A 26,963-nucleotide genomic window follows, 5' to 3' on the forward strand; every position below is an offset into this window, starting at 1 on the left:
CCGTTTGAGATCGTCGATCCGTGCCTCGTGATCGGTTCGGTCCTCCCCCCCCACCCCCTCCTTTTTTTATGTGACTTTTAATAGATCGGTCTTGTTCTGTTCCTGTCTCGTGTTCTGTCTGTTTGAAATCGTGGGTTCACTAGTTATTTCTTCCTCTGTGTTGCTCTGTGTCGTGCGTCGTTATGAGACCAGTAGAATCATAAAACTTGTATGTTATGATGTTGTTTTGTGGCTTAATTTCTTATGGTAAGGTTGGTGGTGTTGTGATGTTTTTTTCTTTGTTTCGGTATTAAGAAAATGTTAAATATATCTGGTTATCTCTGTATAATATCATAAGAATCCCTTGTTTAATGAATATGATATCCATTTCTACCTATGTATGATGCCTGTTAGATTCTTTGTAGTGGAGAAAAATAAATCCATGCATTTAGTTATGAATATACTCTGCATGCACGGAAGAAGAAGGTTAAGTTTCATTTTTACGCCGAACAGCATGATCTTATGCTGTCCAAATCACAGTAAGATATTTGAATTTTTAACATAAAAGCTTGCTTGCTGTGTTAGGAAAGGATTGGAAACATCACCTCAAAACCTTAATCATTTGAACAAGATGTGCATAGTAACTATACCTCATGGAGCTGGAGGAGTTAGGAAGCAGCTCTTTGTCTTATTTTGTGAAAAGCATAAGATGTTCTGAAGGACAGGAAGCATGGTTCACTTCAATAACAGGGAATGAGTACTATATGGTTCATGGAATGGCAAATGAGGCAATATTATGTTTGAATGTATGACCTCATAGAGAGGAAGAAATTGGATATAGAAACTCTCAGACTTCTCTAACTCGATAGCTTTACCCAGAGTGTGTGGCTTACAAATGGAGATTTGTATAGTCTACAGGGTTCAGTTCAAGTGTTACATTTGGAGACATTTTTGACTTTTGAGACTCTGAGCAAGGATAGTTGTTGAAACGGATCTTTTAAAGTGGTTATAAAATTTAAGATTTATAGGTTAAAACATGGTTTGATGTTTCGTCCGAAACCAAGAGGTTTCGCCTAAATGTTTTGCATTTCGGTCCTATCCAGTCCAAAACTGCCCCCAAAACTAGCATCAAACTGAAACAACTCTAATAACATTTTTTTAAAAAATGTTAAGCTAGGTTTAATTTGAAACCAACTTGCACTTAATCAATATCAATCTCATTGCATAAGTGCTATTAGATTTTGCGTGGTAAATTAAAAAAATAAGATAAAAAAAGATTATTTATCAAAAGAAGTCAGAAACGGATACAAGGAAACTAGAATTGAAACCAACCGAAATTGATCGAAAAGTTTAATTTTTTAATCAAGCTGAAACTAAAACCGAAACCAAAACTTTTGTTGAAAGTAGGAAAGATGCGACGACTCCATATTAATTGTGATCTATACTTTCGGAGTAACAAGAGTAGATATATGATGGACTGATAGCGTAAGATTTTTTTGTTCCTTTTTTTCTTGGTGTAGCGCTACGTAAGCACAGGATCAGACCGGGGACCTCAGCACCATTGCACACATCCCTAACCCTTGGAATGTGTCTGTAGATACATGGAACATGATTTTGATATGAGTTATATAATTACTTTTGTTAATGTGGTACTTGTCCACCTTTTTTTGTTACGTCATTTAAGATTTTTCTTTCGGGTGTGGGATGGTGTTTTGGGCCTTTCGGTAGTTGCCTGGATCTTCAAATTTCTTCTCTTTTTAGTCTGCTGAGTTGCATATTCAGCAGATCTAATACATGCATATCATATATGTGTGCGTGCTTATATACAGGTATGTATGAAACTTACATTTTCTTTTCTTTTCCTCTGAATACAATGCTGGTCCTCGAAGAGCTTCACACTTTTCCTTTTCCTTCTAGATCGTCATAAGGCTCTGCATGAATTGCGCAGTTGCCTTTAGAAGTTTTTTCTAACTTCTTTATTGAACACTGATATCAAACATTCATCACTATAATCAGGCAGTCCAAATATTGGTGCGCATGCATAGAGATGAGCGGTAAATTTTTTTAAAGAAAGGCTTGGTCATTTGATGATGTTATCCCTGCAAAATATCCTTTTAGATTTACTATTCTCCTTTTGAACAATTACGGATGCACATTGAAGATTGTTATTGTGTCATTGGAATTGAATCATTACATGTTTAGAGGTCATATAAGATGATACCACCAGAGTTGGTTAGATCGAAGTGTTGCACGAACTTGTTAAGATGAGATCTTCAGAGTTGGTTAGACAAATTACTGCACTATGGTATGAAAGACGAAATTTCAAGAGTAACTGAGCCATCTGGCGGCGTAATAGACAACTAAGTTCATACATATGTGCTATTTATCAGGATACAATCTCTTGTTATATCAGAATCTCCTTTCATCTGAATTCAGGAGATGTTGGATAAGTTTCTGTGTAATAGGATTCTATATTCTTGCCTGCCTCCGCCTCCTTTTTCTTAATTTCCGTGATCCTGTTAACCTGTATTTCTGTCATCTGTATCCTAGAGTAGAGCACAGGTGTCTCTAACTTATTGCTACTTGATTGAACTTATTTCATGAATAGGAAAATTTTGAATCATAGGTTAATCTCCATCGATGATTGTAGGGCTTTTCAGTAACCTTTTTTTTTTTTTTTTTTTGGTGAGAAGAGTTGTTTCTGTAAGCTGTTTCTTGGATGCCCTTGTACCATCATTTATCTGTTCAAGTATTGTCCATCCAGCACTGATGCACAAGTGGATTATTAACATCAGCAAACAGAGAAAGGCTCAGAATAGCACTTGACATGTTATGAATATTTGTTACCTATGTCCCAAGGTAAAATTGAGAACATATTTCCACATTGTCTAGTGCATTCAGCATCTATCTTTTCCTTAATCAGGGATAAAAAATTGTTTCATTTATCTCTTCCTCTATTTTCATAAGATAATCAATTCCGTTGTGCAGTTTATAATTTGGACTTATTTTTGAGAAAGATTTCCTATATTCCAAGTTGGAAGTGATGGATATGCAAAAAAAAAACCCCAAGAAGAACTGTCTTGGATCTGGATCTTACGTGCAGTCTGCTTGTGAGCTTCATTTTAAATCCAAAATTGAAAATAAAGTATAAGCAAGTGGACAAAGTCATTTTTAAGTCATAACGTGATATAAGTCACCTCCAATATACATCGAAGTTCCTTCAAAATTTAAATTTAAATAATAAAAGGAAATTATACTATTATCTTTGAACTATTGGCCATTACTATATGCAACCCCACCCCCAATCATCTTTAAACTACGAAAATCTCTCAACCCTCTATTATGCGGTATTAATGGTTTTTTATGCTCAAATTTGCTCTTTTTCCTCTCTAAATAAGGATTAAATTGTGTTTAGAGAGTAAAGTTAATTTTGTGACATTCACATGTGATTTTTAAACGAAAAATCTAATAGATAATTAATGGAAAGAATTTCGAAGTTTTAGGTTTCTATAGTTAAGTGGATCAATGTGGATTAAAAAAAAATAGAGGTCTACTTAAAAATGGGCGAATCCATATGTAATTATCCCACAATGAAATAAACAAACGGTGAAGATAGAATGAAATATACAAACGGTGAAGATATTAACCTCGGGATTCACGACTACAGTTGATGAACGGTGATACGTTTCCCCGCACGCTTCGTCTCCCGCGTAATAATTTTCTATTGCAAAACGACTCGACGCGGAGAGTGACTCGCCCAGTCGCCAGCGAATCCGTCCCCGGTTTTAGCGCCGAAATCGGTCTGAACACCATCTCCACCACATCCGTCTCGGATCTCGCACCATTCTCTTTGTCTTCCTTCTTTGCCCCTTCCCCGTTATAAGCACCCATCTTATGATCTATCCTCCATAGGTCGATCCCGTTCCCCATCCATTCCCATCATCCCATCGCACATAGAGAGGAGAGAGAGAGAGAGAGAGAGAGAGAGAGAGAGAGAGAGAGAGAGAGAGAAGAAAGACGATGGTTCGGGGAACGCTCGAAGTCCTTCTCGTTGGTGCCAAGGGCCTCGAGAACACCGATTTCCTCTGTACGTAATCCTTCGATGTTTTCCTTCTAATCAACATCTTATCTTTACTAGATCCGTAGCTGATGGGTGTTTTGGATAATTGGTCGAACAGGTGACATGGATCCTTATGCTATTCTCATATGCCGCACGCAGGAACAGAGGAGCAGTATTGCATCAGGTGTGTAGTTGATCCAATTCGCAGTTTTTTCGGTATTATATCTTAGACAGATCTCAATTTCTCAGGTGGTTTGGATAATAGAATGTAGCTTTCAAATTTGAGTTGACTATTGGAATTTCTCTTTTGATTTCGATGTTCTGAAAGCTGAGACAATTTTGTGGAATTGGAAATTAGTAATATCATGATCAGACCTGAGCTTTAATGGAGATTCTGTTTTTGTGAGAAAGATCTGCCTTTTTGTTGGTCTCTTTCGTAAAATTGTTATGCTGATTACCTTGGTGATGGATAAATTACAGAAGGGTTACTTTTTTGAACTTGATGTTATTATACAGCTCTTTTGTCTGTTGATGTTTAGAATCTTTTCACTGATGCAGGAAAAGGAAGTGATCCTGAATGGAATGAGACCTTTGTGTTCACAGTCTCTGGCAATGTTTCTGAGCTCGTGATCAAGCTCATGGACAGTGATGCTGGCACAAGCGATGATTTAGTCGGAGAAGTGACGTGAGTATACCCTGTCATCTATCTCTACAATTCTGGGAGATCTGATGCCAATTCTCTACTAAGCTGTTCCAAAATTCAAATCTTTTGATATGTTCTTATTGAGCTTGAAGTACTTGCAAATGATAATTTTATCTTTATCTAATTTTAGTTCTGCTAGCTCTCATCAATGTTGATGTCGTTTTCTGCTTCATTGTGTGATTTTCTAGGATTCCTTTAGAACCATTATTTTCTGAACGAAGCCTCCCTCCAACTGCTTATAATGTGGTCAAAGATCAAGAATACTGTGGGGAAATCAGAGTCGGCCTCACTTTCACTCCTGATCCTGAGGTACCCTACATTCATTAGAATCGTCAATACTATCACAAAATGTCACAAAGAACTATTTTTCTAGATTATGGTAGTACTTATCCAACTGTTGTTTATTATAGTGAGATAAAAGATGAAGGTTTATATCTATCAAAAGTAGTTATGCTCAGCCTACTTCTTCAGTTTGTCATGCATGTGATGCGGATAAAATTTACGGCAAATTAACAGAGCATTAAGTTAATCCTATTGAAATTAAACTTTCCATCTTAAGACCAAATGATGTCATTGGGGAGTTTATAATTTAGGCACTTTAGTCTTTCTACACAACATTTGGGAGTTATGAAAAACTGATAAACAAGGCGGCAATTTATCACATTAAGGTGCATACTATTAGTTAACATTACAATCAAAAGTTACTAGTGATGTAATTTGTTTGGAGAGCTGCTAATGAATATTGAATGTACCTGTGTAAAATTGAACTGTCCATATCTCTTAGGTTTGATATCTAAATGTTTTTTCAAAGTCCAAACATATATCTGGAGATCCACTGAATTAACATTCGTAATGTTCTTCCTTCGTGTATATTGTGGTTGAATTGGTTTATACATGTGAAATCTTGGATGAGATGACCATTGTGAGCAATCCATATGGCTGTATCCCAGAGCTAATATAGACATTCATGCCAGGACACGGTTAGGAACTACTTGATGCTTTATATAAACAACAGGATATGAATAGATATGTCAATCAACATGTATTTACTGTAAAATTTTCAGTTGCCCCTTAGTTTTAACCTTTTTGGCTTTCATCTGTCCATGTCAGTCTAAACTATAAGTTTATACATGGCAAGATATATATATATATATATATATATTTGTTATTCATATATTGGATTATAGTAATAATTTAGTGCCTGCTAAGTACAGATCATTGAAGGATATGTATAATGTTTCATTATCTGGAGGTGCTGCGCTGTTCATTTCTCTTGCTAATCTGTTGTAAGAGAGAGTCTAGTTCCATATATATATTTATTTATTCTGAAAGGAGCCAAATTATCTTATGTTCAATGATGATCTTCATCAAGTAGTTCTCTCCCTATATCAATTTAATTTGTAGTGTACGTGATATGTCTCATGCTCAGACTAAATTCTGATGATATTGTTTACATATACACTACAATTTTTTTACAATTTGCCAACATTATACTTGCGTGTGCAGGAACAGCAGGATTATTCTGAAGAGAATTATGGCGGATGGAATGGATCGTCTTGAGAGGAAGAAGCTTGTTCTATCTATTCCCAGATTATATTTTAGCATACTTCTATGCTACGATGCTTGTAGGATGAGAAAACCTGGTTGATTTGAAGCTCTTGTTCACGAGTTACTGCAAACATATATAAACCTTACTTGATTAATTGCTTTATTTATGAATTTCGTTTATGCTTAACACTTAATGATCTATTACTGGAAGACATACATATATTTTTCTTTTCATTAAAATAAGACATACTTATATGTTGAACATCCTGACACCTCTTTTATCGTTTCTCATTATGCTATCAGCAAGTAATATATCAGTTACTTTCTTCATGCTGGTAAATTTTTTTCGGAACAGTACATGTAAAAATGAGACAGGACGCCATTGAGTTTGTTGTCAAACAACAAATAGGCCAGATTGCCTTGATCTGTTGTAGATTTGCTCGTCTAATCCGGGAGATCTGCAGTCTACTTGCTTTCGCCATTAAAGAGTGAAAAGAACATGTTCATTTCATGGCACATGACATGATTCCTCTTAGAATGGGGGAAGTAGCTAGATGCAAATGAAGATGATCGAGAAGCTCAGTTGCTTGTGGTTTGTGCTTCAAGTACTCTTCCTTTCAGACTAAAGTATGTTTGCAACGTGTGATCAGGATTTAAGTACAAGTCAATTTACATTTATCTGGATCTAGAAATGCAAACAGAAATTAAATTCATGGCTTGATTGGCCCCCAAGGATAAGTATGTTTTTTAGCTTTTACTTGGAGAAAATTTAGACAGAATATGAAAGATAATAATATCTTTCTGTGGCTTTCGTATTGTTTTGTATAAGATAGTAGGGGCCAAACTAGGTTTCCACCACGTCCCATCTAATCAAACTATACTGGAATAAAATATCCTTGAGATAATGGATGTATGCAAACAAAGGAACAAAAGATCCAGTCAGCAGCCTGGGCTACTTGAAACTATCTACCAGAAATCCTATTTGTCCTACATCTCTTATTCTATTCATACAAAACAATGGATAAACTCTTCCTTAATCCTCTCTCTTGTTCTAGTGGAAAAAGAAGAAAGAAGGCTAACACAAAACCCAGTTAGTATTAGTCTAAAATTTACGCAGCTCCACATATCAATGAAAACTTTACCACACGGACTAAAAAAGGCTATGTTACAAATCTACCATCACATTGGCTTTTTTAAACGTAGTATACCTCTCAAACTATAAGTATAAACTGCAACAAAACTTTGTTCTCTTAACCTCTTCAGTTGTGCAGTGGATTTGGACCCTGAGGCACCAATCTATTGGAAACTCCATAGATAGGATCGGAATCATCCTCGCCGCGCTTTGTCGAAGGTATCATCCTCGAGAAGTGACCCATCGTCGTCGTCGTCGGAGCTGAGTACTCGCTACTCCTCCTGGCCCCATCTCTGCTCATGATAATTCTCCTACCATGGCTGAACCTAGCAAGCTCTGCAACTAGTAGCAGTGCCAAGATGAAGACGATGAGCAAGGGTGGGACTTGAAACTTTTGGATTCTCATGGTTATGATGCGTGAAATAAGATCCAAGAGAAAGGTGGAGGCTTTAAGAAGAGAAGGTTGGATGGAACTTAGCTGGAGAGTAGGCCGGTGGGGAGGCCTATTAATATGGGGCCATCTCCTTCCTTTTTTTAACCAATGTTACCAAGATGTCTTCCCTTGTCTTGTGTTATTCCGATGATAACATAGTGAGTAAATTTGAGTTTTGACCACTCCAATCCATTTGGTGTTGACCAAAATATAGTGGGGGTTGGAGATCCTCTATGTCCCATTTAGCTCTATCTAGGGGGATGCGTTGACCATTTTAATCTTGTCCAGGTCCTGATTCTGACGTCTGTCATACAAGCAGCCGTTAATCTGGAGAAATATTTTTTTTCTAAGTTTAACTTTAGGGTACTACTATATTTACTACCCTTGACATCATTGCATACTTATAAAGGTTATGATTGCCTTGGGCTGATTAAAATTGATCACTATGACCATTTTGATTGATGGAAGTGATTGATAGGTTCACCTTTGATGTTTTTTTTAGGATACTGATACTAACTCAGCAGTCTTTCATTTGAACAGAATGATTCATGGAATAGGACTAAAAAATAGATGTTAAGAATGGAATCTATTATCTACGCCAATCTAATTGGTGGTTGCAGAGCTCACAATTAGCAATGTTTTAAATATAGATTTGAGGGATTGGACTTAAAATGGGCTGCCGGCTATGGTGGGCTCTATCTAAGATTAGACTTCAAATAATTTTTTTTTTAAAAGTAGTTTTTGATTGGCTTGTCAACAACTGCTGCTTTAAAATAGATGATCTCTTCAAGCATGAGATGCCTTAGCTATTTTCCAAAGGTTGCTTACATTAGCCACACAATTAAACTTACATTTGGAAAGAAAATTAAGGGTGGATACTAAAAGAAAAAGGTTTAACTGAGGGCAAAATAATTTTTGTTCAAACTAGTAATAATTTTAAAGATTAAAAAGTGCATACACCGTTGACTTTGGATGAAAATATAATAACTGCAACACAGAAAAAAGTTAAAAAAGTCTAAGAGATTATACAAGATAAAGTTTATGAGAGTAAATTAATTTTCTTTTTACTTAACCAAAAGTATCTTTCTGTATGGTATTATTAACAAATAACCCTTTCTTTGGGTTGATTATAATTTGATGTATATATTTTTTTGTCGGATCCTTTTTATCAACCATTAGATTGTTACAGAATTAAGAAAGTCAAAGAGCATTTGTTTCTAACGGGCCATTAATCCCAACTGTGTATATAAAAAATGGGCTTACTTTAGAATACTATTATTGATCCAGCGATCACTATTCCATTAAAAAGGGCTTAATTGCAATGTCGATTGCCAAGCTGCCAACCTTTATTAGCATTCATTTGATATGAAGTTGCAAGGGTTAATGCGATGTGACATTACCGTGTACAATCATCAAGAAGTTTAATGTAGCTGCCATCCTGCAATCTTCCACAACTACACCAAAGATTCCTCAACCCTGATGATTGAGCTGCAATAAACGAATATGACAGGGTGCAAAATGAAAAGTTCCCAGATTATATAAACACCGCCGTTGGCATTTTGCATTTTATTCACAGAAGCACACACAACTGTTAACAAAATGGGGCAAGAAAAATACTAGTCTAAAGTTCTTCAGGAAGATAAGATTTCATAGAGTTAAGGATGAGGATGTGTACTTTTAAATTTAAGAGTAGGAGATCCAGAAGTCGCTTCTGGACTTATAGTAGGATTTATAAGCATTCATGGACAATAGCAGACTCGCCAACAGAGAATTGCCAACAAACTCTTGACACCAGAATCAGAAGAGTAGTCAAGATCATCATTTATCAACAGTATCTTGTAGCATTGAACACAGATCTCAAAGAACCAGGACCAAGATACCTATAATGAGATAAATTTCACAAGATGAGGTTTCTAATGTAAGAAGTCATGTAAGTTGCTGTTCTGAAAAATGGGCAGCAAATTCAAGGCTTCTGCACTAGTAGATATGTCGTTGTAGGTTCATATTGATTTAGAACCTATGCTGAAGATAACAAAGAATATGATAAGTTGGAAACCACTCTGATACCTTAGAAGATACCTGATTGAATGCATAGTTCTAGAATAATCATGAGTTGCTAAACAATTGCATAATTGGCAGGCCAACTGACTTGCTGAAAAAAAAAATAAGTGATGAAAAATTGTGGTAGGTTGTATGTTCTGGAACTATATAATAGAGAATATTTAGGACAACTGTTAGATCTAGGGGGGCATAGATGTTATGCATGCAAGCATAGTTCAGCAAGAGTTAGCTCCATCTTTATCACAAGAAAGAAAAATAACATAGAAAGGGCAGAAAGGAGAAAAAGGAACATAACAATGAACCAATCAGATCTCCAGTTATCAAGTAACCTCATCAGAAGTAAATGTTAACAAGAATGAGCACAAGAATTCCAGAAGAGATACAAATAATGCCAATGTTGGCGTTAAATTAGCCGACAGGATTCACCTTATGTCTTTCACAAGATTCTGAAAAAAACTAGATGGACCTCATATAATGCCAGCCGCAATAAGATACCTGTGGGAAGTTAATAAGGCCTCTATAATCTATAGAAGAGAGTTCCACACGAATGGTAATATTTCTCAATAGAGTTAAAGAGCTCGGTGTGAGGAGGCTTTCTAATCGAAGCCTTAGAAAAAGGAAATCAGGAGAAGTAGAGTGAAAACTTCACCGAGAAAGAATTTGGGAGACGTATAGGTACAAATGTAACACTTATGATGATGTAGAGGTCGATCATCCACGTTCTTCTATAAGCTTAAGCTTGATTTTTCTCCACCTTAGCCTTGATCTTCTGTTCCATTATGGCTTTTTCAGTATCAAGGCTGAACATCCTGTTAAGAGCATGCATATTTTCAAGAGTCTCATCAAGCGTCCGGCCATCACTGCCATCACATCTCAAGTGCTGCAGAGGCCCGTGAAGAAGCTTGTTTACTATGCTGCTGCTAAGCTCCTCGATGGCCTTTCTCATTTTCTTTGTCAGTGCCTCATCACCAATCTTTTGCAAACATCTTTCAAGCTCTGAAGCCTTAATTCTATCGGCGTAGGACCTTAATTTCTTGATGGTAGGAACTGTCTCCAGTGAATCCCTCCATGCCTCAAATCGTTTTAATTCTTGAGTGATGATTGCTTGCGCTTCCATTGCTTTCCTCAGTCGGTCTTCCTTGTTGGCTTCCACAACTTCCTTCAGGTCATCAACATTATATACTTGTGCATATTCAAGACCTGCTACGCAGGACCCTACATTCCTTGGAACAGAAATATCAATGAAAAGCCTTACACCCCCAACAGCCTCACTTACAGGAGGAAGAACCTCGACATGCTCTTTCAGAAATAATGGTGTCTCAGATGCTGTGCTAGTGAAAACCACATCGGCTTCAGCAGCAGATGCAAGCATCTCAGTGAGAGGTCTGTAGATTATTTCAATATCTTTCAGTTCTTCACGAATAGCATCAACCCTCTCCGTCGACCTGTTTACAACCTCAATCCTTTTGCATCCTTTTGCAGCCAGATGTTTGATCACAAGTTTCCCCATCTTGCCAGCTCCAATCAACAGCATTCTAGCAGAAAGACATTGGGACTTCGGAAGCTTCATCAGAGCTAACTCAACTGCTGCTGAGCTGACAGAGACTGCACCGGACGATATGTTAGTCTCACTGCGAACCCGCTTTCCAGCAGTGATTGCATCCTTAAACATTCTGTCTATGTTCTTCCCCAAGACTCCACTACCTTGCCCGATTCTAACAACTTGTTTAACTTGCGCAAGGATCTGTCCTTCTCCCAGGACCAACGAGTCGAGCCCTGCAGATACTTCAAACAAATGACGTGTAGCGTCACTGTCACGTAGCATGAAGAGATGTTGGCGGAGCTCGGAAACAGGAATTCCACTTGCCTGCTCAAATATTGTGAAAGAATTAATGTCAACTGACAGAATACTCCAGAAGGTCATGTATAGTAACTTGTTTGCATCACAATTTTGCTAAAAATGATTATAGAAAAGATGAATGGGTATAGGAAACACATCAAGGTAGCAATAAATACCTTTGACATCCAATCTATAACTTCTCTGATTCCTCGATTCCAAGAAAGAGCCACCACATATATTTCCATTCTATTGCATGTACTAAGAACAGCAGCTTCTTCTATATGATTCAAACTACAAAGCTCCGCAATAGCACGAGGCCATTGTGCCTCTGGTACAGCAAGCTTTTCACGCATCTCCACTGGTGCTGTATGGACACTAAGGCCTATAACAGCTATACTGCTCCTTTCCTTCATGTATCCTGATAGGACAGGTATTAAAGTATCATATATCATGCTTCATAGTTAAGAGCATACCAGGAACCGGTAACATGAATGCAGAACTCAAACACTCTTTAACAAAAATAGACATCACAAACTAGGGAATGTTGTGGTAAGACTTTCAAGCAGAGAAAAGCCGATTTAACAAAACTCAGACTTTATTAACTGCCAAATCGACCATACAGACAAATCTGTGTGTGTGTTGTGTGCATACTAAATTCCCAACAAGTATCCATTTAGAATTGAGGAAATAATTTCTAACTTTTCAAGTTTATCTAATAAGATAAATGGGCAGTGCATAGTAGAGGGTCAAAGGCAAACCGGGGAATTGAAGTGAAAGACTGAAAGCTAATCAATAAGAAGGCATAAATCTGTGCTAACTAAATTATCACTTGGGATAATCAGTTTCCTACTTTAGAAACAATAGTGAGATGACACAAATGATCACATAGTCTTTTGTTTATCTCTGCTTCAAGATGAAGAGAAATGCCTAGGTGAAGGGACATATCTTTGTCCCACACTCTAGTCTATTTTCTATATTCTGTACAACAACAAAAAAAATTCCACAGAATTTCGGTAGTATGCATTAGCATAAACTCCAATCAGGAAGATACACAACTCTATCCAATTTCTCAGGCAGGAAGTCCTGCACAAACATCAGACAAGCGCAATATCAAGTTGGCGACAAGGAATTCAGTTTAAAGATTGCCTCAGTTTTCTCTTTGCCATAGAAGCAAGGATCTTTGTCTTCCATACAGCTTACAATTCTTTTACATGAAATTATGGGAGTTCAAAACATATAAATTGCGAACATGTTTGCCCATAAAAAGAATGTGGTAGGAAATCAAGTAATCATCTGTGTCTATGTCTAGCTGACAACTATTTGCTTGTTTTCATAGTTAAAACCCGTGTCGATGTTCTCCTTTCCTGAGAACTCATTACGTGACGACCAAATCATATCAACAAACTATGTTAGTCAATCCCAACATAACCAACTATTTAGCAAATGTACTGAATTTGGATGTTTGATCACCAATAACAGACACCGAAAGAAAAAAGAATCCCATTTTTTTCCCACCATTCACCTAGACCACGAAATTTACAAAAGACTCAATGCACCATTAGAGACAAGCTATCAAATTCCGATATCAAAGCTAAATTTCGGTGAAAACTTACGGTCAGCGGAGATCTTGAACTGCTCCAGGGCGTTGACGCTCGACGCCCTGGCCACCGCCTTCACCTCCACATCCACCCCCGCCTCGCACCGGACGCTCCTCCGAGGACCTACTCTCCGGCTATTACCGTAGGAAGGAACTACGTTACCGTTCCTAATCCCGAAAGAGCTCTTCCGAGCGAAAGGCACGACCTTTACCCGAGCAAAGGCGGTGACGAAACCATTCACGGCCGCCATCAGATCACCAATAGATCAAAACCCAAATCTTAATTCTTCCTTCCTCTGCCTGTTCTTCCTCGGATTTGACCCAAGATATAATTAGGTGAGAAAGAGAGAGAGCGGAAGAAGCCTTCAATTAGCGCTCTCTCTCTCTCTCTCCCCCCACTAGTAATGGTATTTGGTACGAAGGTGGCCTTTCGGTCAGAGGAGAGAGAGGGGGTTGGAGAAGAGGACTAGGAATAGGTCTATGCCTCTATGGGCGTGTGGGTCCCACATTCGCTGTGGTCTTTGTTGTTGTTGGGGTTCGGTGGGTGCGCAATTGGGTTACGAAGTGGAAAAATTAGGAGGGGTGCGGCTCGTCGGACTCGGTCGGCTGCCGGCTGCCGCTGCGATTGGTTGGTCGCTCTTCCACACGTTATCCACACTCCCAAAATCTTATCTTCCAAATTCCTGCAATTCCCTTTATATGCTTCCATTGACAATCGCGTGTCGGTATGCCGACCACACTCCAATGCAGCAATGGCGTCAATCTGTCAAATTAGAGTTTTGACAAAGTTTAGAGCTCTGAGATGCAGGTCTACTTTAATACTGCACGTCTGCACACCACTACATTAACTACTAATGAGTCGGATTCGCCTTCACCTTTCCGTATGCTAATTTGGTAGCAAAATTGGAAGGCGAAATTTTAGTAGTAGCCTATAATAACGCAGGCTTAATTTAACTTCACCATCTCGGTAAGCAATTTGAAGAATATGAACCCGGCGTTGGTTTGGATTTCGGCTGCTCTTTTCCTAAGCTTGCCGACTATGTGTCTATCACGTGCGTAGCACGTGCGCGTTAGTGGTAAAATTCCACTCGGAGCCACCCCCCAAGATCCGCGGGGCTCGAGTTTGACGACAGAAGCGGGGCTTGGAGGAAGAAGAGGAAAGAAGAGATGGAGTACGAGAACAAGCTCGTCCTCGCCCCCATGGTTCGAGTGGTCAGTTGAATTGGATTTCTTCTTCCTTTCTCTCTCTCTCTCTCTCCCCTCTCTCTATTATGCTTCCTGATATACTTTGGGTTGCTTCTAGGTCAGTGTGCGTTCGTTAATCCACCTAAAATTTCCAAACTTTTGAGTCACTAATCTTATGGACTTAGTTACGTAGGAATATTGAAGGGTACTTGAGCCAAAATTTGGGCATATGATGTATACTTTGAAATATAGATATACAGTTATCAAGAATCCAAAGTGCTTTCAGTTGCTGCTAGGACACTTCTTTTTTCTGTAGTTTGTCTGTATTATTTGACTGAATTTAAGAAAAATATTCCCATTTTGTTTCATTCCTTGATTGGCTGATTGCATAATTTTGCTTCCTAAATTTCTGAAGTTCTGCTGTAGGGTACTCTGCCATTTAGGTTGCTGGCTGCAGAATATGGTGCTGATATAACATATGGGGAGGAAATAATAGATCATAAATTTTTGAAATGCGAACGCCGCATAAATGGTAAGATACTCAATAAATATTATTTGATAGTGGTTTTGATGGTCAAAATTTTTATTATGTAACCATAAGCATATGATAGGTTTCTTTGTTTAGTTTTTAAAATGGACCAAGATATTCTATGATAAAATACTTTTGTTGTTGTCTAGAAAATATTTTTCTTTAGATTCATATTTATTTTGGCAATTATGTGTAAATATTTGGTCTTGCTACATACCTGAGCACTTTTAACAAGATACCAACTTATGCTCATTTCATTTTACTGAAAATCTTGACAAATTCCGTGCCAATCAGGGTTTCTTGGGACAACTGATTTTGTGGAGAGAGGAACCGACAGTGTTGTTTTCAGAACCTGCTGCGAGGAAAGGAATAGAGTTGTATTCCAGATGGGTACATCAGATGCTGTGAGGGCTCTTAGAGCTGCTCAGCTAGTGTAAGAATTAATCGATTAGAAGAAGTCTTTTTTTTGTTTTTGTTTTGTTTTTGCAATCATAAATGGAGCTTATAGATTAGTTTACAAATCTTAGTTGGTCAGTCATTATATTTACTATAGATTGCAACTTTTCACTTCAACTTAAAAAATGTATGCTATAATTTTCTTAATTGTTTCTTTTTATTTGTCGTCTTTTTTTTGTGTGCACATATCATCACTTTATGAGGGAATGGCAAAAGACCACCTCATTATAGCCATAACTTGTATCCTCCATTTTTGCTGATTTCTATTTGCAAATAACCACGCAACACCTCATTATGCAATATGCATTCTCTTACTAATTACTATATTTTGGTTCATAATCATTAATCTGCAGAGTAGCCTTTCATCATGTTAGTACAAGGCATTACATTACACTGTTGCCAATCCATGTGCATTGCTCCATATTCAAAGCCGCAATCCTACGATGAGGTTGTGCTATTCAATGAGGCATCTCATGTTGTTCTGTCCACGGCTGAATTTTGCGGAACTTCTCTTCTCTATTTCGTTAAGTCATAATTATTTTTCAAACCATCCAAATCTTGCTTATCCCTTTCTAACCATTTTTTCCTATCTAGCGGTTTTTTCCTAGTCTTTCTTTATACATAATGATGTTCTCATCTGTGATTTGGTTATTTGAGTTGATTATTTGTATCGTTCTTATTATTTTTGGTTCTCCTCTTTCAGGTGCAAAGATGTAGCTGCTATAGATATTAATATGGGTTGCCCAAAGTCATTCTCTCTCAGCGGAGGAATGGGTGCTGCATTACTCTCTAAACCAGATCTTATTCATGATGTACTTCATATCATCAGATGTTACTTAAGGGCTCCATGGACCTTTACTTTGCTTGATGACAATGTTTTATCTTCTCTTTCTTGTAGATTTTGACTACACTAAGAAGAAACTTGGACACAACTGTAACATGCAAAATCCGTCTTCTTAATTCATCTCAGGACACAGTTGAATTAGCACGACGGATTGAAAAGACTGGTGTTTCTGCTCTAGCAGTTCATGGAAGGTATACGCCAGTTTCATACCATTCATTTTGAAATTATATAACTTGGTACCCAAATACTAAGATGGTAATCAAGATACTGTTTGCTAGAGAAAGAAACAATTGTCAACTTCAATAAGCAATCATATTAAACTTTTTTTACTTTAGTTGGATTAAGCAGTCCTAGTTCTTTGACGGGTCTTTACTCATTACATCCTTTATATAGCTTGGAAACTGACAACTTTATTCCTGCTATATCTGAAAGCAATAGATGCCACTAACTTAAACTATTTTAATATGCATTGGACAACAATGAGTTCAGGCATCCTATGTAGCATTTTCTTCTTCTTCTTCTTCTACCTGCATCAAATAGCAACTGTTAATTTCCCAATTTTTTCCGCTTCTAATAATTACGCTTTTTGGTAGTTAACCTCAATGTTCTGTCTTTAATGAATGCAGAAGGGTCAAAGACAGGCCAAGAGATCCTGCAAAATGGAATGAGATTGCTGATGTTGTTGCAGCATTATCTATTCCTGTTATAGCTAATGGAGATGTCTTTGAGTATGAGGATTTTAAAAGGATCAAAGATATAACAGGTATCTAAATTCGATTATTGCTCCTCTCTTTCATTTATTAAATTTTCTTTTTTGATGAAGAGAATATAGATAGGCTAAAAAGAGGTAACAAGAAAGGACGAAAGTTCTTATGTTTGCAATGCTTGTGTGCAAACTGCTATTCTAACCTTGTCAGATGGTATGCTGTGAGTCTGTGACCAATTTTAACTGATGGGCTGAGGGTCTTAGTTCAATCATGGTCAGGCTGCCATATAAAATGGTGATAAGGAATGGTCCTTTACCAAAGAAGAGAATAATGGTACAAAGAAAGAAGAGAGGTAGGAAAATGAGCATGGGTTTGGTAGGCTAAGGTGAGGGGAAAGGAAGAAGTGAGGTGTTCACATATTACTTTTGAGTGATTGACCACAATATCGCTCAAGCTGAGTTATTTATTGTTACATACCTGCTAATACATATAAGGACCTGATAACTTGTCTTTTGAAATGTAGTAGAAAGTTTATAGCCAGTATTTCACCAAGTAAATCAACTTGACATATTGCACATATGAATGCACAATAGGTGTCATTTACTACTACCACCATTCTATTGTGATCTAAAGATTTGGTATTCCATTTGACTCCTGCACCCATAATCATGCAGGTGCCTCTTCGGTAATGGCTGCTAGAGGTGCTCTATGGAATGCTTCAATTTTCTGTGCCAAAGGCCAATCACCTTGGGAGGATGTGAAGAGAGAGTATGTAAGAAAGGTATTCAACTGTATCCTTTTCAGTTGTTCAAAACTACCTTTTGTTCAAAGATTTCTCATTTTGTGCTGATCCTCTATAAATGGAATTTCGTATCCTGATTTTCAGTGAATGAGTTTAGTGTCTAATCTACCTAGTCTGTTGAACAGAGCATTTTGTGGGACAATGATATGAAAAGCACAAAGCAAACTTTAAAAGAAATGATAATGCACTACTCTTGCCTTGAACTTCCTGAAGGGAAGGCTGTTATTAAATCTGAGACTGCAGCAGACTTAGCGTAAGCGTCTCCTATTTCTCTTTGCTTATTTTCCTGAAATTTCTCAAAATTAACTCTTATTCTTCATTTCACTGTGAAACTTTTTTTTCCTTGCTCACATATTTTGGACTCAGTTTACTTTGTAGTTTATTACCTTCTGAAAGCTCAACATCTTTAATCTTTTTTTCAGGAAATTATATGGGGAAGAGGAGTACTGTAATTTTGTTACCGTAAATAGGCAATGAGTGAAATCAGGTACTTTCCTTTGCCTAAGTTTTTTTCTCGTAATATGTGACTTCTATTCCTCTTGGCATCAAATGCCCAGGAACATGATCTTTCAGTTCCAGATCGCAGTTTCTTAAATCACTGATTATTTTATTACAGGATTTTATGCATGGATTTGTTGAAAGTGCCCCTATGGAGCAAAAGTTGGTCACAGGAAAGGTGGTTACGATTCAACCTGTTTGCTTTGGTCCCTGAACAACAGCTATCAAAATCAGGTGGCTTGGCTGTTCACCTGCTAGATTAGTTAGGCCCTCGTAGTGAATGAGGGGGAGCTGGGGAAGAAAAACGAAAAGGTCCTAATATATGCTATGGAAATTCAGACAGTATATTGGAATATTGCAATGGTGCATGGATGCAACTATGAAGTCTAGGAACAAAGTACTGATTCATGTAAGCCAGGGCTAAAATTTTGTTTTCTTGTTCTTTGGGAGCAGAGACTCATCATCAACCAGACGTGACTGCAAAATCTCAGCTGAGTAATTAATTGCTACGGTGCAACACCTTTTTTTTTCTCGCAATATTTGCAATTCAAGCATGTTAATGACAAAGTTGACTTCATGCATAGCCTATGATGGTTCTTGCCTTTGTTCTCCTCACTGATCTAATTGTGATCCATTTGACGACAGCGTGAAGAGATTCCCTTTTTTATCTGCGAAATAAAGAAACTCACTTTATCTGTTTTTCTGTGTTTGGTAATTTGATTGTTAAAAACTGGGAAAAAAAAAGAACATGGTGAAAGACTGGAAGTTTATAGTGGTGTCAATTTTAAAAGAGTTGCAAGTGCTCCGTGAAAATAAGTAATTATGATATTTTGACGACATAAAGTGTTACTCTCATATAAAAGGAGAAAAGATATAGTGAACGAATCAAAACTAGAAAGCCCGAGAAATTTTTACACTTGGACTCTTAAAAGACTGCCACTTTTCTTTTTATCTTAGAGAAAATTGCACCTGGGCTTTTTTAAATTTGTTGCCCATATTTGCTACTAATATTAACTCTTTGTAACTATGAAAACATTTGAAATACTTCTTTTTTCGTTGACTATTCGTTTGATTTTTCCATTGACAAAATTATTTTACTTTTATTTTAGAAAAAAAGAATTAGAGAAAATTTTGAATGTAAAATAGTTAAACGTTTTTTTGTTACTACACCTTTTCAAAAACGATACCCGAAGCCCAAATCCGCCCATTTGAAAGCCCGAATGACTGTTAGCTGACTTTTATACTTTAAAATTCTCTCTTTTTAACCGAATTAGAGGGCGTGGAGTTTTTTCAACGATCGCGCGAGTTGGGAGAAGCGGCAAAATAAAAATTCCTCTCCTTCAATCCCTCTTCTTCTCCTTCCTCTTCTATCACTTCTATCTATTCGGCTAGGATTTTAATTTGGTTCCAGGTAATTATTCCGATCACATTCCTTCTCAAATTAGGAAAGTCGAGTTTCGTTGTTGTAGACTGTTAGATTCGATTTTACGCAAGCGAATGTTAGAGTAGCCCCTTACGTTGATCGTCTCCTTCTTTCCCGTCCTTGTTCTTCGTGCAGGCATTTGATTTTTATGCAATTTTTTGTTTCGTTGCACTTGCATGAATTTATTGGAGAGAAACATGGGATAAAGGATTTGAGCTTAGAATAAAGGTTATTGAAGAATTTCGGAGAATTATATGAAGGTATTGTTAGTTTTTATTTCTGAATTTAGCATATAATATCTATGCAACTGAGTAAATCTAGTTTTCGTGCTTAGAAAAATAAGATAGATGCTATTTATTATAAATAAAATAAAAGGTTAGTAACTCTCCATGTGAAGCACGCAGAAGCCCAACTATTTTAAAAAATAATGAGGCCCTCTACCCTCTGTATAAGGTTACTCGTCTATCTTTTCCTCAATGTACAACTCAAAGCTGTATTAATGCGTATCTGGTTTGCACAATCCTTCGACACTTCTATGTTAGAATCACTCTCATCTGGTCAAACTAAAATATAGTGGAAAAGAGAAAAACTAAGGGAGGCAAATTAACTTTTTTTAATGTTGTTGTTGCTTTTTTTTCACAGGCAAAATGGGGTATATGTAAGTTGTTTAGAGACTCTTGAATATCTCGAAACACTTGTAACCCCCTAAATTTATTCAGCCTATTAACTATTATAAACAAACCATTATCTCCATTACAAAACTATTTTTGTAATATTTGAGTTTTAAATTCCCTTTAATTATTAATTTTAAATTAATAACAGTATTAAGAAGTGTTGTTTAGTGATGCTATCTTTTCTACGAAGAGCTCTTGAATTGGTGTAATATGTTTATCTTGTAAGTTGTAAGATTATTTGGTATGCCAGTTGTTTAGTTCTTGGGGATTGTTTTCTTTTCTTAGAAAGGATTATAAGTTGCTAATGGGTAGACCTGATCATTCAGCCTAACCTGCCCAGCCTAGCTCAAACTCGCTCAATTTTTAATCAGACTATGCTCGGCCCAAGCCTGAAATGGTAATGGGCGGCACATGTTAGGCCTTTGCCCCCAAACTCGTCCCAAAAGCTTGGCTTGATATGCCTGCCTACGACTCGGTCTGTTATGCTTGCCCACAGCCCAGTTCATTATACTCATCCATTTTTATGTTTTTTTAGTCTCACATTGTATATTTTATTTATTGGATCCCATTACATAAGTATATTCCTATGAAGCTTACTAAAATATTTTCATGAGAGACTAATTACAATATAATATTTTTTATAACCCAACTCATTATGCTTAACCCTAGCCCAATATCTCATGGGCTAGTACGCGGCAACAGGCTATAATATTCTAGCTTATCCTAAACCCAGCTCGGCCGGAGTGATTGATGCTGTAAACAAATATTTAAGCTCGGTCAACGCAAATGTGGCCTAGCCCGCCTAATGATCACCTCTACTTGTGGGTAGGGAACATCTTTATTTTATCCCTTTGAGATAAAAAGAAGTTATAGGGCGAGAGCAAAAAGTAGGGATTCGTGAATTTGTAAATATTCAACTGTTGTTCCTTAGTGGAATGAACCTGAGTTAAGACTGTAATGAGGTGTATATATATATGTATCCGGTGTTTTTTTCTTTTTGGAGGGGAAGCAATGCAATCTTTATTCATCTAACCCTTTGATCCACTTTGAATTTGATCTTTGGACTAATTTGTTGAAGTTATTGATCTGTAAGACTATCCTCATGTTCTTTTCTCCCAATTATGCCATCAATCCTAGTGATCACAGCTTATTAAGCATACATTAATATAATTGTGAAGACAAAACAAATAATATAAACTTATGATCAATGTGGCCCATGCTTTAGTTTGAATATATTCTGCCAGTAGCTTAGAAACATCTAAGATTGTCAAGGCTACACAGATAATCATCTAGATGTCAATATAAAAGTTCAAGTGGAAAATGGACTTTGTATGTTTTCTGTTATATCTAATTTATCATATAAGTGGCTAGATCATACCAAAACAGTTCCTTTTTCACATTCTACCACTTTCCAAAAATGTTATGTATTTCCCATATACTTAGGATTTTAAATCTCATACATCATTTTGCTCTCTTATGTTGCTTTCATGAGTTGTACAAGAAAAAGATTGAGAAATATCAAAATATAGAGCATGTATCACAGCTTCTCATATATTATGTATGCAAGCCTCTGTGGTTAGCTTATCTCTTTTTTAAACTGATAGGAATGTTGAGTGGTCATGTTATGAGTTTGCATGAGAAAAGCGATTCAGATGAGCTTTTGCTAGCAGATCCTGTATCAGAGACTGATGATGAAGAACTTTCTGTAAAGGTGTTATACAGAGCCTCTTTTGAGGAGCTTGAGAAAAGCCATGTACAATATGACACAACAATATGGGTTCTGGTATCGCTATTGCTTGTTTTAGCTTGGGGAGTTGGTGTCCTTATGCTTTTGTATCTCCCATTCAGAAGATATGTGCTGCAGAAGGAGATTTCTTCAAGCACACTGTATGTCACACAAAAGAAAATAGTTTACAAGGTAGTTATTGATTTTCCTCTTTCTTAGTGTATTATTGCTATATACATAATGAAGTCGCTCAATATTTTATAGGCTACAAGACCTTCCTTTTTGCCCTTCCTTGGGCCTGTAAGTATTGAGAAGCAAGTATCTCTTCATCTGGTGATTGATATCATAATAGAACAAGGTACAAGAGGGAAAGATCAAGTAGTATTCATTTTCGAGTTTTCTGTCTCATGCTGCATCTGTCTTATTTGAGTTTAATCAATAGGTAAACCTTTCTCTTATTGTTCTAAAAAGTATTTGTTTAGATTAATGCTATTCTATTTTCATAAGCTATTGGATTTTCCAGAGAACTGCCAACCTTCTCAGATGCCAAGCATTATCTGTATGTTTATCTGTTTTATGACAAAGTCCTCGTATGCTCGACGGGAGATATTTTGGTTTACATAGGCACATGTGGAGAGGCCAAAAGAAAATAGTAAATGTAACTAGCAATAAAGCACTTATTACATATATGATGAGAAACCAGTTATGAGTGGTGAATGATGATAGTTATTGCTCAATGAGAGAAGAGGTTGCCTAAGAAAAGAACAAAAAAGGAACTACCTGATCAATCATGATTGTAGATGGCAGATAGAGGTCTACGATATGGAATTTCACCAAAATAAAAGGTTGACATCATGCTGGAAGAGAGATGTCATCCAGAAAAATAACTTTCAATGTGTTTCTGGAAAAAGAAAAGATATACACCTTTTGATGCATAAGAAAATTTTCGGACAGGGATACTGCTCTTACTAAATGTCTTCTTACTTTTTTTATTTGTGTAAAGCATAATGTTTAACATGTTTTGCTGTTGTAATACCTCTTATCTTGTTATGTCTACAAAATTCTGAATCATGGGCTCTTTTCTTTGTCTCTTGTGAGGTTATCAGTACAAGTAGATGAATGACTTTAAAACCCTCTATTGATGGATAATGCTTTGGCGATAGCAGGTTGGCTACAATCTATGTATGGATTACATACTTTCAGGATTGAAACTATAGCTCATGGAAAAGCTGCTCCTGTGGATGAACTACAGTTTCAAGGAGTGTCCAATCCAGAACTTTTAAGGAAGGTAACTCCAAACCTTTTACAGTTCAGCGGAAGCTTCTTTATGGCAGCAACCTATTGTAGTAAGTCTGCAACTAAAGTGGCCCTGCTTTTGGTATACACATAATATACTTGTGATTTTGAGAGGGTAATGCGAGGCCAAAGAAGGTTTTATTGATATTGTTGATGTGAGCTGGATCAGATCGGATTGCATCATGAGGACATTGGGTTTGATGTATTAAGCTTATTTATCTTTTAATTGATTTATTTTATGTAAGTCCTTAAGGCAAATTTAGTTAAATCATGTAAGCCACTAAGACAAGTTTAATTAAGTCATATAAATCTTTAAGGAAAGTTATAGTTCGAGTCGTATAAACCTTTAGAGCTATTCCGAGTAGGACTCATTGTACCCGACATCTATATATAGAGGACATGGGCTTCTTAGTTTATATATCCAAATATCTATGCATTAAGAATTAATTAAGTTTAGTTTTTTTTCTTATTATCGCATTTATTGTTTTATCGTAGCCTTTAGGTCATCTTTACGTTTCTAGGAGTTAATTATAGTCATAGAACCTCCAAAGCTTCCAAACCCTAGCCACCATATTTCTCTAGTAGCCACCTTATTATACGGCAATCCACCACCACCCTTGACCACCCATCACCTTTCAACAACCGCTGTAACGTTGGATATGTATCGTTCTGCCCTGTTCTGACCTTGCTCCACGATTTTATTTATATCTTTTCATCTAGACGCTCTTCGCCACCTAGGGCTGTAGTATGTTTCAAGGGTTGGGTTGTTCGCCCATTAAAGCGGTACGTGAGCTGAGTTCAGAACGTCATGAGACAAATTTAGATTAAACTAGAGTCATTAGATACCTAACTCATGAGGCTATCACCATCTAAATTTTTATAATTTTATTACGTTTGGATCGGTCCAGATCTGGTTCGTAACAGTTCATTCCAATCTGTCTTAGGCTCTTATCTCAAGGATGGTTGAAGCTAGCTAACATTATAACTAGAAAATTAGAAATGATATGTCCCTATCAAGGAGCTTTTTTTGCTCGTGTTTCATTGTGATACTTAGTTTGCTTTCTTTTAGTATGCCATGTCCAAGTTTTGGTCAATTACTTCTCACCTTGGATTAGATATTTAATTCCAATTGCCATGTCATTAATTTCCATAACCTTTAGCTAAATCCTTATACATACAAGATGATCCATGCTTTGTTCAATCATCACTTTGTCTAGAGCCCAGCAGAGTGTCGATCAGTCCACAAACTCAAAATGCTTCCAAATATATCAAAATTCTTTGTACATACCAACATATCATATTTAGTGAAGATATTATTTATTTTGTTATAACTAACTCCTAAATTGGGGGATCTAGAATCTATGGTTTGTAGGATCAGTGTATCCTGGCTCGATCTAAACTTTTTCTCTCTCTCTCACTCATCATTGTTTTTCTTATGGAGAGATCTAGCTCCAGTGAACTCCGGCGACGTAGATCTAACTCCAACAAACTCCGATATATAATTTTTTTATTTCTCTCTTAGTTTTTTTATTTTTTCCACTCTCTATCTCATTTTCTTATCTTTTCTTTTTTTTCTTTTTATTCACTGCACCATAGTTTTTCTTTTTTTTGTTTGGTTTTCTTCCACTCGCTCTCATTCTAATATCTTCTTTTTTCTGTTTTCACTGCATCATAATTTTTCTTTCTTTATTTTCTTAAATTTTTTATTATTTTTTCTAAATTTTTAGATTTTTTTTTATTTTTAAATAATATTTAAAATTTACATAATTAAAAAAAGTCTGATCCGATTCAGGTGACCAATACGGCCAGTACAACTAATTCAGTCAATACATATCGTTTTTTTTCAGAAGATCGATCATGATTTTTTAAACTTTTTAAAGACTAGATTGCTGTAATTATAGTAGACAGTCTATATAATGAAGGGAGAGCTCTCGTATTGAGGGCCAAAAAATTCACCAAAAATATTCCTCTTGTGTTTTCCAGTTTTCTCTTTGTGTGTTTTGGTTTTGACATTGTCTTCCCCACTCTCTAAATTGGATGGAGCCTGATGCATTAGGACACCCTTTCGCTTTTGGACTTTAAGGTCACTGAAATAATATATTCTCGTCTTGTTTGCAAGTAATTTGTGTTGCACTTCTTGAAGGTTGTCATCACGGAAGCTGCAAAGAATATCAGAGAAGTCAGAAGTTTGAGGCCTGTTAGTTTATCTGGTGAAGGACTTTCTACATCAACTATGAGACCTCTGACTGAGATTCCATCATTGGGTAGATTGCAATCTCCTAGAGGGAAGGTATATTTCTGTCCTGCCAATGTTTTCCTTCTATCTCGGCTCAAGCTTATGTTTCAAGAGTATATTGAATTTCTATTCAACTTTCTCACTGCACTTACAGCTTATGAATGACTGCTAAGCATCATTGTTCAGAATAATTATTAAGATGATACAATCATCCTGCGTCCCCTACATATTCATTAATTCAAGGAGTCACTTTTCATCCATATCAATAGGATGCCCAGTGAGAACAATAATTCTCAAGCTTCCATTAATGTCATTCTCCGGTTGCTAAGAAATAGATTCCTTCTCATGGTTCTTCCCCTATGCCTCTTTGTAGGTAAGTTGTGCCAGATAATTTTGACGGATAACAACTGTAAGGAGGCAAAGAATAGTGGTTTTAGATTTTCTAGGAATTAGTTCTTTCCTTCAAAATTATCAATTCAAGGTCAGATTTTAAATTTAACTACTGCATCATGTACATGGATAACTTGATTCCTGGGCAGTCTCTAAAGAGGAGTGTGACATCATTGATGCGGCAACATCACCATCTTCATAAACATCTCATATGCTTTACCACCTTGTTAGTATGAGGATGTGCATGAGTGCTTGTTTGCATGTTCATTGCTGTGACTTCTACTGTTAAACGGCCTGTCCATCTAACTTTTAAAAATAAAGAGGTGGTTACTACAAGAATGAGAAGTGGAAAAAAGTAGGAGTTTAGTAAGATGTTGAATTCCACTTGCAGGCTAGAGCTTCCTCAAGCTCAAGGCACGTTCTGCTTGATACTGGTGGTATAATTCCTGGTGACATCGTACTACACAAACTTGAAGAAGTTTCCCAATCAGTGAAGGTGCGAACTTCATTTTGTAATTTGTGACTGTTATTTTCTGTTATTCCTTTTAGGACTCATCCAATAATTTCTCTGGTTTGGCACTCTATGAGCAGAAAATTGAATCTCTTGTGGTAGGATCACATTCATAAGCATTTGCCTGAAGACTGCTGAGATGGTACTCCCCTGTTGTTGTTCTTTGCTCGCTCGCACACAATGTATGAACATGGGGATTCCAAAGCTCTGTTTACTTTATGCTTGCATGTAACAGTGATTGTAAGAGGAAGATAATTATATTGCATGTGGATATGAAACCATTTTTGGAAGTTTGCTTGTGGAAATAGTCTTGGAGTATATAGTAATGCCGAG

The 26,963-nt window shown here is 36.7% G+C and overlaps 4 protein-coding genes across 8 annotated transcripts; 3 read left to right on the forward strand and 1 right to left on the reverse strand.

Annotated features, from left to right (window-relative positions):
- Window positions 1-3,729: 3,729 nt before the first annotated feature.
- LOC140783319 (elicitor-responsive protein 3-like) lies at window positions 3,730-6,554 on the forward strand. Its single transcript, XM_073130175.1, has 5 exons — window positions 3,730-4,066; window positions 4,158-4,223; window positions 4,598-4,724; window positions 4,931-5,051; window positions 6,249-6,554. Exons 1-5 carry the CDS (start codon window positions 4,000-4,002, stop codon window positions 6,300-6,302), a joined length of 435 nt encoding a protein of 144 aa, XP_072986276.1. The 5' UTR covers window positions 3,730-3,999; the 3' UTR covers window positions 6,303-6,554.
- Window positions 6,555-10,213: 3,659 nt separating this feature from the next.
- Window positions 10,214-13,847, reverse strand: LOC140783946 (glutamyl-tRNA reductase 2-like). The gene is made up of 3 exons (XM_073131096.1): window positions 13,370-13,847; window positions 11,933-12,174; window positions 10,214-11,783 (listed from the first exon to the last, which is right to left on the reverse strand). Exons 1-3 carry the CDS (start codon window positions 13,602-13,604, stop codon window positions 10,650-10,652), a joined length of 1,611 nt encoding a protein of 536 aa, XP_072987197.1. The 5' UTR covers window positions 13,605-13,847; the 3' UTR covers window positions 10,214-10,649.
- Window positions 13,848-14,314: 467 nt separating this feature from the next.
- LOC140783947 (uncharacterized) lies at window positions 14,315-18,955 on the forward strand. The gene is made up of 10 exons (XM_073131097.1): window positions 14,315-14,565; window positions 14,965-15,070; window positions 15,362-15,500; window positions 16,227-16,335; window positions 16,422-16,558; window positions 16,994-17,130; window positions 17,749-17,855; window positions 18,002-18,129; window positions 18,299-18,363; window positions 18,493-18,955. Exons 1-9 carry the CDS (start codon window positions 14,521-14,523, stop codon window positions 18,351-18,353), a joined length of 963 nt encoding a protein of 320 aa, XP_072987198.1. The 5' UTR covers window positions 14,315-14,520; the 3' UTR covers window positions 18,354-18,363; window positions 18,493-18,955.
- A 650-nt stretch (window positions 18,956-19,605) lies between these two features.
- LOC140783949 (uncharacterized) lies at window positions 19,606-26,920 on the forward strand. 5 transcript variants are annotated; one of them, XM_073131100.1, is made up of 8 exons: window positions 19,619-19,785; window positions 19,933-20,057; window positions 22,076-22,389; window positions 22,462-22,555; window positions 23,364-23,485; window positions 25,637-25,783; window positions 26,511-26,615; window positions 26,711-26,920. In XM_073131100.1, exons 3-8 carry the CDS (start codon window positions 22,078-22,080, stop codon window positions 26,744-26,746), a joined length of 816 nt encoding a protein of 271 aa, XP_072987201.1. In that variant the 5' UTR covers window positions 19,619-19,785; window positions 19,933-20,057; window positions 22,076-22,077; the 3' UTR covers window positions 26,747-26,920. The 5 variants fall into 5 exon arrangements, with proteins under 5 accessions (XP_072987202.1, XP_072987201.1, XP_072987200.1 ...); XM_073131102.1 differs by having other exon boundaries at window positions 19,628-19,785; window positions 22,183-22,389; window positions 23,361-23,485; XM_073131098.1 differs by having other exon boundaries at window positions 19,629-19,785; window positions 23,361-23,485.
- Window positions 26,921-26,963: the final 43 nt, after the last annotated feature.

The sequence above is a fragment of the Typha latifolia genome, chromosome 3 (assembly GCF_019914945.1).
Source record: "Typha latifolia isolate L0001 chromosome 3, TyphaL0001v2, whole genome shotgun sequence".
Taxonomy (NCBI): domain Eukaryota; kingdom Viridiplantae; phylum Streptophyta; class Magnoliopsida; order Poales; family Typhaceae; genus Typha; species Typha latifolia.

What these genes read in the sequence shown, in the direction of transcription:
- LOC140783319 (XM_073130175.1), top strand. Translation starts at nt 4,000, where the DNA reads ATGGTTCGGGGAACGCTCGAAGTCCTTCTCGTTGGTGCCAAGGGCCTC. An exon ending in GAGGAGCAGTATTGCATCAG is followed by an intron (nt 4,224 to 4,597) that starts GTGTGTAGTTGA and finishes TCACTGATGCAG; the next exon opens with GAAAAGGAAGTGATCCTGAA. An exon ending in GATTTAGTCGGAGAAGTGAC is followed by an intron (nt 4,725 to 4,930) that starts GTGAGTATACCC and finishes GTGATTTTCTAG; the next exon opens with GATTCCTTTAGAACCATTAT.
- LOC140783946 (XM_073131096.1), bottom strand. Translation starts at nt 13,604, where the DNA reads ATGGCGGCCGTGAATGGTTTCGTCACCGCCTTTGCTCGGGTAAAGGTC. An exon ending in GTTCAAGATCTCCGCTGACC is followed by an intron (nt 12,175 to 13,369) that starts GTAAGTTTTCAC and finishes CTGTCCTATCAG; the next exon opens with GATACATGAAGGAAAGGAGC. An exon ending in TTATAGATTGGATGTCAAAG is followed by an intron (nt 11,784 to 11,932) that starts GTATTTATTGCT and finishes ATATTTGAGCAG; the next exon opens with GCAAGTGGAATTCCTGTTTC.
- LOC140783947 (XM_073131097.1), top strand. Translation starts at nt 14,521, where the DNA reads ATGGAGTACGAGAACAAGCTCGTCCTCGCCCCCATGGTTCGAGTG. An exon ending in AAGGATCAAAGATATAACAG is followed by an intron (nt 17,131 to 17,748) that starts GTATCTAAATTC and finishes ATAATCATGCAG; the next exon opens with GTGCCTCTTCGGTAATGGCT. An exon ending in AGAGAGAGTATGTAAGAAAG is followed by an intron (nt 17,856 to 18,001) that starts GTATTCAACTGT and finishes TCTGTTGAACAG; the next exon opens with AGCATTTTGTGGGACAATGA.
- LOC140783949 (XM_073131099.1), top strand. Translation starts at nt 22,078, where the DNA reads ATGTTGAGTGGTCATGTTATGAGTTTGCATGAGAAAAGCGATTCAGAT. An exon ending in ATCCAGAACTTTTAAGGAAG is followed by an intron (nt 23,486 to 25,636) that starts GTAACTCCAAAC and finishes CACTTCTTGAAG; the next exon opens with GTTGTCATCACGGAAGCTGC. An exon ending in AAGTTTCCCAATCAGTGAAG is followed by an intron (nt 26,616 to 26,710) that starts GTGCGAACTTCA and finishes CTCTATGAGCAG; the next exon opens with AAAATTGAATCTCTTGTGGT.